The sequence below is a fragment of the Grampus griseus genome (assembly GCF_964374135.1).
Source record: "Grampus griseus genome assembly, chromosome: 8".
Classification (NCBI taxonomy): domain Eukaryota; kingdom Metazoa; phylum Chordata; class Mammalia; order Artiodactyla; family Delphinidae; genus Grampus; species Grampus griseus.
In genome coordinates, this window is record NC_139002.1 from 103,297,194 (window position 1) to 103,308,774 (window position 11,581).

Genomic DNA, 11,581 nt, shown 5'->3' on the forward strand with positions numbered 1-11,581 from the left:
GGGTGCCAGTTTTCAATTCTGGTTTGAACACCACGTTACAAGGAACTATTTTTAAAAATAAAAAAGGATTATATGTATATGTATAACTGATTCACTTTGTTATAAAGCAGAAACTAACACACCATTGTAAAGCAATTATACTCCAATAAAGATGTAAAAAAATAAAAAAGGATTAAGGGAAAAGAACAAAAAATAAGAATATCAGAACCGTTGAATGCACCCGTTTGTTCCCGATAAACTCCAATCACATCTGCTCTCTCCATTCCCAGTTCTTTTGGAGTGTGATTATCAGCAATTCTCTGACCTTTGAAGAGAAACCTGAGTGAATTCATGGGAACTCCCTGTCCTTGACATTATGATTCTTTGAGTTTCTGGAGATGTGTCGTCATTTTCACTTTGAAGTGAATCTCACTGCCATCCTGTCTGATGACTTTGAGTTTTATATATTCTCCTTCCTTCTTAGCCCCCAAGTCCTCAGTTGAAGGTTTTGAAATGGGGTGGCATTTATTGAGTACTTAAAAGTGTGAACTTAAAAATGTTAAGGCAGGGACTTCCCTGGTGGCACAGTGGTTAAGAATCTGCCTTCCAATGCCGGGGATACGGGTTTGAACCCTGGTCTGGGAAGATTCCACATGCCGCGGAGCAACTAAGCCTGAGCGCCACAAGTACTGAGTCCGTGCTCGTGGAGCCCGTGCTCTGCGACAAGAGAAGCCACCTTAATGAGTAGCCCCCGTTCTCGGCAACTAGAGAAAGCCCGTGCACAGCAACAAAGACCCAACACAGCCAAAAATAAATAAATAAATTTATTCTTAAAAAGTTAAGGCAGTAAATATTGTTAAATTTATGCAATGTGTATTTTATCACAGTAAAAAAAAAAATAGGGAAAAAATGTCACCTGTCCCATGTGGAAAGTAATGCAGGTTCTGACTGTCCAATACAACTGGCTGTAAAGCGTAACTGAGCCAGTGAAGATGAAAAGGCTTAAGGTCTGCTGTGTGTGTGGCAGGGGCGGGGGGTGGCGGTGTGGAGAGGATGAGCTAGGTGGTCCTGGGCAAAGCCTTCCTCCCCCACCTTGGAGCTGCTGGCCGGGCTCCCCATACCCCTAAAAGACCTTGGGAGGAGGATGTGGCCCCTGGGAACTCTCACGCCAAGACCATCTCCTCTCTGGCTCCCAGGTTTGGGGATTCCTGGATCTGAAACAAACACAGACACATCCAGCGACCCTTCCCCAGCAAGGCCCAATCCCTGAATCACATCTTACTCATCAGCCGCTCGCCTCAGCCCAGGTCGGTAGCATTCCCGCCCCGCGCCTTGGCTCTGCATCTGTAAAGAGCCGAGAGGGGCTCCTGCTGCCTTTCAGGCTGTGGCGTCCAGCTAGCCTGCCTTCACCCCTCTTGTAGGTGATGAGATCAACCCTCTTGTAGGTGATGAGACTTTGGAGGAGCTTTTATCTTGGGGAGACGCAGCTGGGAGACGAGTGGTGGAAACTGACTGGATTTTCTCCAAGTAGAGGTGGGTGGTGATGGCGAGAAGCCCCACCCTTTCCCAGGAAGGGGCCTGATTGGTGGAGGGCTGCAGGGGCGGGGCAGCCCTGGGGCTATATAAATGCGCTGGCTGGGCTTGGAGTTACGCTGTAGGTTAACTCCTGAGCTCAGGTAATGCTTCTGGACGGAAGAGGCTGGGCTGCTTGTGGGAAGCAAGATGGAGGCCCCTAGGTTGACCGAGGGGTGGTGGAGGGGTCCCTCCCCTAAGCCCCATAGTTGGAGTCTCTCTCTTCGTAGCTAAAAATGTTTGAGGTGGCCCCACCTCAACTTGCCCTAAACCCCAGTATTTGTCCAATAACCTTCCTCTCTCTGGGCCTCAGTTTTCCTTCTGGGCGGTAAAGGGTTGCTGGTTCTTTCAGGGCTGCCGCTTTGGTGAAGGGTGAGGGGGTTGTTGTGAGGTGGGAGACAAGAGGAGCCGTTAAACTCTGGCTTTGGGGTCAGACAGGCTCCACCTTGAAGTGGCCGTGAGACCTCCATGCTTCAGTTTCCGTGTTTGCAAAATGGGTCTACTTACCAGGATGAAATAAGATAATGTCCTTAAAGCATTTAACACAGCTCCAGGCACTTAGGAAGCCCTCAGAGGTGTTTGTTGCTGCTGTTCTTCCTCTCTGGCCAGGTCTGGGGTGGCAGGAGGAGGGGGGAGGGTGCTGTAGCCTCCAGGAGCTCTGCTGCTTTTCTGCCCCCATCCCCGCCCCCTCCCCCCACCCGCTGCGCCACATCTCAGTTTCCTTCTGTTCTGAGCCCCCATTTCTCCATTTCCCATGCCTCCACTTCCTGGAGGTCATCTGTCAGGCCAGCACGCTGATCCCCTTGACTTCTGGGGGGCAGTGGGGTAAGTGCTAAGTCCTGGGGCTGCTTCCTTTACAGGTCACCCCGTCCCACCCCCCCTCACGCACCCCCACCCCCCAAGAGATGAGTGATGCCCAAGATCCTGCCACAATCCCTGCGGTTGGCACCCAGGTGAAGCTGAGGGGCTGGAGCCGTCAAGGGGAGGGGGGTGAGTCTTTCCATTTCCGCCGGCACGAGGAGCTCCAGGCCTTCCTCAGCCTTCTGGGTGAGTCCACTTGGGGGCTGGCACGGCAGGGGCCGTGGGGACCAAGCGTGAACAGGTGTGGGAGGTGGGATCTCAGCTTGCAGCCTCTGTCCCTGCTCTCCTCAGGTGGCCCCAGTTTGGCAGGTGGGGAGTGTCATGTCAGAAAGTGGGTTCAGGGGAGGCTTGGGCTTTGGAACAGCTACTGCCCCTCTTACCTTGTGTGTGTTGGGGTGGTAACCCCAGTCCACCGTTTCTCCTCTCTACCCCCAGAGCACAGTTTCCTCCAGGATTTCCTCTCCAAAGATCCCTGTTTCCAGATTTCAGATAAGGTGAGAGGGCACAGTGGGGGCAGAGGCCAGCCTCGCTTGGGGAAGATTGAATTAGTGGGGCTCCGGTGCTGCTAATTCGTTGGGTCCTCTGGTCTGGTGGAGGGAGCGCCTCCCTTCTAACCCTTCTCTTTGCAGGCCCCTCCCCACCATTTTACCCCAGAGTTTTTAGCCCCACCGGAACTTCCTTGGGTGCAGAAGGGGCTGGCGCAGCCCCTCCCCACCCAGTGCCTCACTCTAACTCTCCCCATTTCTGTGTCTGCAGTATCTCCTGGCCATGGTGCTGGTCTACTTCCGGCGCGCCAACCTGCAGCTCAGCGAGTACACCCACAGCAATCTGTTCCTGGCACTGTGAGTGGCCTGGGCGCGTGATGGGGACCCTGACTCGGAGTGGCAGGGTGGGGCAGGGCAGATGCTTACAGCCTCTGTTCCCTGCCCCCTGCCTCTGTGGCCAGGTACCTTGCAAATGACATGGAGGAAGACCTGGAGGACCCCAAAAGTGTGATTTTTCTGTGGGCCCTGGGCCAAGATTGGCATCATCGAGTGTCAGACTTCCTGTGTCAGAGGGACAAGCTGTGGGCACGGATGGGCTTCAGGGCCGTGGTGAGACGCCAGAGCTGCGAGGAGGTGAGGTCCCGCCAGCACCCTGGGGTGGGGGAAAGAGGCTGGGCCTCCCACCTCCCATTTACCATCCACTCTTCTCATGCCAGGTCATGGCCAAGGAGCCGACCCACTGGGCCTGGACTCGAGAGAGACATCCCCACCACGGCAGGGCTCAGAGGAGCTACCCAAAGGCCCAGATCCCCCTCCCCCGGGGCCCCGGCCTCTCGCCACCCCACTGTCCCCTGTGTGGCTTGCCCCCTTGCCACAGCCACCGCTGCCACCACCCCTGCCCCTTGCCTGTCATATCCAAGTGCCCTTCCCAAAACCCTGAGCGGCACCGCCCTCCCTCCCAAGCTTGTCTCTCAGTGGCTGGAGACTCCTGGAGTAGGGCCTTCCTCATTGTCCTGCCCACCCAGCTGCAACTGGAGCCAGGCACCTACACCCTCCACAGTGAGTAGGGTACAGTAGGGGGAGCTGAGAGGGGCTGGGGGGCAGGTGCGGGGCCAGCAGAATGGGAAGGAGGGGCCTGGGGTCCAGCACACCTGGGCATGTGTCCAGCCCTGCCACCTCCCAGCCGCCTGGGCTTGGCGAGCTTCCTCTGAGCCTCTCTCCATCCTTCCTCCCGCAGTCTTCTCAAAGCTGCTGCCGTGCCCTCGGCGCTGACACTCGCAGGGTAAAGAACAGCCCGTCTGCTCCCTGCTGACCCAGTGCTCCACTGGCTGGGGCCCCTCCAGCCTCCTGTCTACTTGGCCTCAGGCTGGCAGGGCTGCCCATGCCCCCTGCCCCTTCCTCCCTACCTGCAACTTGTGCGCACTCTGACCTGACTCCTCAAATAAATTCATGTCCACAGGACACCAACTGTGCTTAGGCCCTAGTCTGGGTCCCTGACCCAGGGCGGGGGCAGGGAGGGAGCTACCGGGAGAGGGGCATCTGCCACGTTTAGGTACCAGTGGTTGGAGACCCATGAGCACAGGTCCTGTAATAGCTCCTCTCCTCCCATTCGTGACCAGTCATCCTGAGCCTGTTTCCCCTTTTTAACATCCATGTGGCTGGTGAGATCCACACAGTGCAGATGGGACTAAATGAGATGAGGTATCTGCAGTCCTTAGAAGAGGGTCTGGAACCTCCTGGACAAAAAAATGCTCAGAAGGAAAACGGCTCCATTGTCAGTCTAGATATGCCTGCAGGGTCAGGTCTATTTAGGAATGAGCCTTGGTCCTTGCTCTGGGCAGCAATCGGATATAATGTAATTATTATAATACAGGACCCCTCTCCCTTCCCCAAAGTAAGTTTGTTAATTGGGGAGCAGGGAAGACTCACCCGAGGAGCTGGCATTTGAACGGGGCCTTGAACAATGTCAGGTTTGCCCGTGCTCGGGTGGTGGTGTTGGGGTGCTGGTGGTGAGGAACAGTGTTCTTGGAAAGACAGTCCAGAGTAGTGATTAAGACTTGGTCTCTGGTGCCAGACAGCTTAAGTTCAAAGTCCAGGTTTATGTGTGACTTTAGCCTGTTATTTAATCTCCTCTACTGCCTCATCTGTAAAATGGGTATTACACTAAAAAGGGTGTCGGTTGAGATTTGAATGAGTTAATCCTAGAAGGGTTTAGAACTAGGTTTCAAGAGTAGAGCTCAAATGTGGGTGTTACTAATAGAGGGAACTGCTGCCCAGAGAAAGGCTAGAGGGGAACGTACGTTTGGGGAGCGGCCGGAACACAAGACAGAGAAGTCTAAAGGGTCAGGTGGCAGAGGAATCTGGACGTGATTCCCCTGCCTCTCTATGAGTGGCTCCCAAGAAGTAAGGAGGTAAAGCCTGGAGACTGTGACCGTTAGAAGCCATGACGAGGACTGTAAAGTATTTGTAAGAGTTTTTCAAATAGGTAATATATTCACATGTATGTTTTGAATTTTGCACCAAGTGTCACCTTCTGCCCCTGACTCCCAGCCATCTGGTTCCCCTTCCGGGAAGCAATGAAAGTAATAATTCATGTCCTGCCAGAGAAAGAATCTGAATGTATATAACCAAATGTGGTATAATAAAAATATACATATTTGGTCTTTGTCCTTGGTTCCTGGCACAGAGCTCCTAAAACCCTTGGAATTTCCAGAGTTACAGGAGTGTCTTTTGTTATTCATAATGAGCTCCTTTGGATCATACCTGAGTTTATGCTAATGAGGTGACTCAGGATGGGGGAAAACTGATCTAGAGGGTGGGAACTTTCAGCTTCCCTACTTCCTCCAGGAGGGGCAGGGCACTGGAGATTTGGAGTTTGGGGGGAGGGTGGCTCCGCCTGCTCCCCCCCCCACATCTTGCCCTATGAGTCTCTTCTATTTGGTTGCTCCTGAGTATCCTTTATAAGAAACTGTTAACAGTAGGTAAAGCACCTTCCTGAGTGCTGAGAGCGTTCTACTGAATTATCAGGCCTGAGGAGGGGTGTTGTGGGCATCCCCAAATTTGTAGTCGGCCACACAGGAGCGTGGGTCGCCTGGGCACTCCATCTGTGGCCGGCATCTTGCGGAACTGAGCCCTTAACCCACGGGGTCTGCGCTAACTCTGGCAACTGGTGTCCGAATTGAATTGTAGGCACCTAGATGGTGTTGGAGAGTTGGTGTGGACCCGTCACATGTATTTGGTATCCGGGAAGAAAGCTATTTGGTGTGAGACGTGGTGTCAGAAAAAAGATACCACACCAAATATGCATATATGTCCCACCCCCATTTTTAAAACACTCCAGTGGGAGAATTCCATACATCCTACTGTGTACTTATCAACGTATTTTAAAGATGGTTCCTTGTCTGCACATTCCTTTCGACAGCTGTGTAGTATTCCTCTGTGTGGATGTACTATAATGTATCTTTTTTCCTATTGATTGGCATTTGTTTCCACACTTCTGCTATTCCAGACAGTGCTATAGAGAGTCACTAAGACTTTGTAAGAACAGCATTGTTCAAATGTGAAAAGGTATCTGTAGAGTGAATTCCTAGAAGAATTGTTCAGCCAAAGGTCAAGTCAAAATTGAAGGACCTTGCCAAATGTCCCTCTGTTGGGGCTATGCCTGTACTGCCCTTCCCCCCCAACCTCTAGCAGAGCATGTGAAGGCTGTTTTCCAGAACGCTCACCAATCAGTGAGGTACCAGATTGTTTTATGTTTGCCAAACTGCTAAGTAGAAAATGGTGTCTTGGTGAAGGTTTAATTTGTATTTTTCTTTTGAGTGAGCTCAAGCATTGTTTCATATGTTTAAGAGCTCTTTGTCTACTTTTTTGTGAACTGTCCTTGTCTTTGCCCATTTTGCCACTGTTTTTGGTACCTGACTCACATATAAGGAAAAGTAGCCTTTCAGGATGTAAATTGGAAGTATTTTCTTTGGTTTATCATTTTAGCTTTGCTATGCGGATTTTTTAGTGTAGTAAAATAAATTTTTGTGGCTGCTGGGTTTTGTGTCATAGTTGAAAAGACCTTTTCCACACTGAGATGATTAAAAGACTGTCTCCCTTAGCTGCTGGCTGTATTTTTGTTTTCATTTTTTACATTTAAATCATGAGTTCATCTGGAATTTATCATATACAAAATTCCTGCCCATTTTCCTAATGCCTTTTAGTGAAAAACTCATCTTTTCTCAGCAGATTTGAATTGCTGCTCTTATACTAAATTTCTATATGCATTTGGATCTATTTCTAGGTTTTTCTATCTTTCATTGATCTTTGTGCATCAGTACCCCTCTTCATTACATCTAATTATTACAGATTGGATTTAATATCTGGTAGGGTTAGTCTCCTGTCTTCAGGAGTCTCTTAGCTATTCTCTTTTTTTTTTTTTAATTTATTTATTTTTGGTTGCATTGGGTCTTCGTTGCTGTGCACGGGCTTTCTCTAGTTGCGGTGTGCGGGCTTCTCATTGTGGTGGCTTCTCTTGTTGCGGAGCACGGGCTCTAGGCTCACGGCCTTTAGTAGTTGTGGCTTGCAGGCTCTAGAGCACAGGCTCAGTAGTTGTGGCACACGGGCCCAGTTGCTCTGCGGCATGTGGGATCTTCCCGGATCAGGGCTCGAACCCATGTCCCCTGTATGGGCAGGTGGATTCTTAACCAGTGTGCCACCAGGGAAGTCCCTCTTGGCTATTCTTGCTTGTTCAATTTTCCATATGAAGTTTAAATCAGCTTTTCTAGTCCCTCTTCCCCTCAAACAATCTGTTAGAATTTTTAAAAATCTGTTAGAATTTTTTATTTTTTTGGCCACACCACGCGGCATGCGGGATCTTAGTTCTCCGACCAGAGATGGAACCTGCGCTCCCTGCACTGGGAGCGCAGAGTCTTAACCACTGGATGGCCAGGGAAGTGCCTAGAATTGTTAATTTCAATAAATCTATAGATTACTAAGAACAGACATCTTTATGAAGCATCTTTGGTTCAGAATGAAGTGTCTGTCCCCTGTCTCTACATACTTCTTTCAGGTGGCACCGATGGCCAGTGACTCCCAAATCTGTACCTCTATTCTGAGGGCTAGTCCCACCCCCAGGCATCTCCCCTTGGATGGGGGTGGGTCCCAAAGGTACCCCCCAAACCTGATCCTCCAGTATCCCCTCCAGATTAGTGTCCCCCACACCATTAATCCACCCAGATTCCTCCCTATCTCCCAAGAGCCATATCCAATCAGTGGCTAAGTTCTATAGGTGTTTTCGACAGCTTTATTGAGGTATAGTTGACATACAATAAACTATGTATACTTAAAAGGTACATTTTTTGTTTTGACATGTATACCCCCATGAAACCATTATCACAATCAAGGTAATGAACGTATCCATCACCCCAAAAAGTTTCCTTAAGCCCCTTTGTAATCTCTCCCTCCCGCCCTTTCCCACCTGCCGGCCCCTCCAGGCACCACTGACCTGCTTTCTGTCACTAAATGGCCATCCTTTTCCTCGAATTCTCATAGAAATGGAATTATATAGAAGAATGTACTTTGGTCTGGTTTCTTACATGCAGTATAATTATTCTGAGATGCATCCATTGTTGTTCCTTTTCATTACTGGGTAGTATTCTATTGTATATATACGCACCACAGTTTGCTTATCCGTTCACAATTTGTTGATGAACATTTGGTTGTGTCGAGTTTTGCCTGTTACAATTAAAACTGCTATGAATATTCACACACAAGTCTTTGTGTGGACACACGCTTTTATTTCCCTTGGGTAAATGCCTAGGAGTGGAATGGCTGGGTCGTGTCGTAGGTGTGTACTTAACTTTATTTTTCTTAAGATAGACTATTTTTTTAGAGCAGTTTTAAGTTTACAGAAAAACTGCTCAGAAAGGGTAGAGAATTCCCATATCCCTTTTCCCACCTGCGCACAGTTTCTCCTATTAACATTTTGCATTAGTGTGGTATATTTGTTACAACTGATGAACCAATATTGATACATTGTTATTAAAGTCCATAGTTTACTTTAGGGTTCACTCTTAGTGTTGTACATTCTATGGGTTTTGCATAATGTTATGTATCCACCACTACAGTATCACACAGAAGAGTTTCACTGCCCTACAAATGCCCTGTGCTCCCTTCCCCCACCTTCCCTGAAATCTTGGCCATCACTGATCTCTTTACTGTCTCTAGTTTTACCTTTTCCAGAATGTCATATAGTTGGAATCATACACTATATAGTTTTCTTATACTGGCTTCTTTTTTAAAAAAAAAAAATTTAATTAATTAATTATTTTGGCTGCCTTGGGTCTTTGTTGCTGCGCGTGGGCTTTTCTCTGGTTGTGGCGAGCGGGGGCTACTCTTCGTTGTGGTGTGCGGGCTTCTCATTGCGGTGGCTTCTCTTGTTGCAGAGCACGGTCTCTAGGTGCACGGGTTTCAGTAGTTGTGGCACATGGGCTCAGTAGTTGTGGCTCGCGGGCTCTAGAGCGCAGGCTCAGTAGTTGTGGCACACGGGCTTAACTGCTCCATGGCATGTGGGATCTTCCCGGACCACGGCTTGAACCTGTGTCCCCTGCATTGGCAGGTGGATTCTTAACCACTGTGCAACCAGGGAAGCCCCTATACTGGCTTCTTTTACTTAGCAATATGCATTTAAGCTTCTGGCATCTTTCTGTAGCTTGCTAGGTTATCTCTGTTTATTGCTGAATATATGTTTAACTTTTAAAGAAACTACCAAACTGTTTAACAAAGTGGTGGTATTCTGAATTCCCACCAGCAGCGTATGAGAGTTCCAACTCCTCCACATCCTTGCCAACACTTGGCATGGTCGGTCTTTTTAATTATAGCCATTCCAGGTTTGCAATGGTGGTCCTTCTAGTTGATTTAATTTGCACTTTACCAGTGAATGAACATTTTTTCATGTGCTTATTTGCCATCCAATATCTTCTTCGGAAATGTCTATTCATATCTTTCAACCATTTTTATTGGATTATTTTTTTAAGTTGTAAAAGTTCTTTATATATTCTAAATACAAGTCCTTCATCAGATACACATATATATATTTGCAATTATTTCCTAGTCTGTGGCTTGTCTCTTCATTTTCATAATAGTGCCTTTTGAAAACAAAGTGTTTTATTTTGATAAAGTTCAACTTAATGTTTTCTTTTATTGTTTCAGCTTTTTGTGTCATATTTAAGACATCTTTGCCAAGCCCAAGATTGCTAAGATTTTTCCTATGCTTTCTTCTAGAGGTTTTATAGTCCTAGAGTATATATTTAGGTGTATAATCCAGTTGGAGTTACATTTTGATATGGTGTATCCTAAATAGTTATCAAATCCATCTATTTCCCACTTGTGTCTACCACCTCCCTAGTTTGATCCACCCACTCCCAGGCATCCTTCTCCTTCATTTGTACAAATCTGAGCAGCCTTCTATGTAGAACAAAATCCATCTTCCATGGCCGACCCAGACCTGCCACAACTCTTCTCTCCCTTTCTCTCTCTGTGCTCAAGCAACACTAGGAATATTTCAGTTCCTCCATACGCCAAGGCAATTAATTCCCCTCACTGGCATCTCGCCCACCCCTGCCATAACTCCCTTTGTCTGATTTATGCCTCTTCTAACACCTAGATTAGCTAAGGCTTCACTTATGGGCTTCCTTCACACCATTCTTCTTCTCAACCAATCATGCGTCTAAAAGTTGAGGCAATGTCTGCTTCCTTCAGAGGGAGCCAAGGCCATAGGTCTTCACCATCTTATGCCCAGGTGAGCACAGTGCCTTGCACATACGGGAGGTGGTCAGTGCCCATGAACAGTCAAACGCAGTCAGCAGGAGTGACAGTTTGGTGGAAGTAATTCTGAGGACTGTGGGACACATAGGTTGAGCCAGAGGGCTTTGAGGGGAGGGGTGGTCTCTGCTACCTCTCCATAGCATCTTTCCTCTCCCAGGCCCCTGCTCTCTGTGATCCAGTCACAAGGAACACTTGCAATTCCCCTTACTGGCCTGTTCCCCCAGCCTCTGGACCTTTGCACACGTAGTTCTTTCAGCTAAGAACACCCTATCTAGCACCTCACTGCCTGGTTAATTCCGACTTTTCCAATAGGATTCACCTTCCTTAATCCCCAAAGCTGAACCAGGAGAGCAGCCTCCTCTAGCACGCGCTGGTCTGCCTTAGTCATGGGTCTCTGTTAGGCAAAGACCTGTCAGCGGTTTAGTCAAGATTGGACACATTAATGCCCAGTGGTGAAGAGCAAAGAGCTCAGAAGCTGGTTCTAGCCCTGACTCACCAGTTGAAGGAGCTGAGCAAGTCGCACTCTCTTAGGCCTCAGTTTTCCTCATCTGTAAACTAGGAGTGAGAATGGAGTCAGATTAGATCAGTGGCTCTTAACCTTCTTGGGGTCATGCACCCTCAGATCCTAGGAAGGCTATGCACCGTTTCCCCAACAAAATGCTTGTGTGTACATCATATAAGGGCTTCGACCTGCTGGGTCGGGGCCCCCAAGGTCAATCAAAAGCCCTGAGCTGGGGCACCGGACCGCTGCCGTCTCGCTCCCTCCTGCTTCTCGGCTCTCCACCTTCTGCATCTCGGGAGGTGGGGTCTCTCCGGGTCCCGGGTGGGCCTACTGTCCTGCTCGCAGTCTCTCCCGCCGCCTCCTGGGTAAAGCG

General features: G+C 48.9%; 1 protein-coding gene and 1 pseudogene across 2 annotated transcripts; one reads left to right on the top strand and one right to left on the bottom strand.

Moving 5' to 3' along the window:
- Positions 1–172: 172 nt before the first annotated feature.
- On the bottom strand, positions 173–1,098 carry LOC309826167 (small ubiquitin-related modifier 1-like; annotated as a pseudogene). The gene is made up of 2 exons: positions 1,059–1,098; positions 173–514 (listed from the first exon to the last, which is right to left on the bottom strand). The product of its transcript is annotated as a small ubiquitin-related modifier 1-like (transcript).
- Positions 1,099–2,456: 1,358 nt separating this feature from the next.
- Positions 2,457–4,169, top strand: SPDYC (speedy/RINGO cell cycle regulator family member C; the record flags this gene model as incomplete). Its single annotated transcript, XM_082661221.1, has 6 exons — positions 2,457–2,598; positions 2,848–2,906; positions 3,169–3,254; positions 3,359–3,530; positions 3,614–3,956; positions 4,135–4,169. The coding sequence occupies 6 exons, from the start codon at positions 2,457–2,459 to the stop codon at positions 4,167–4,169; spliced, it is 837 nt and encodes a 278-aa protein (XP_082517347.1).
- Between the last annotated feature and the right edge of the window lie 7,412 nt (positions 4,170–11,581).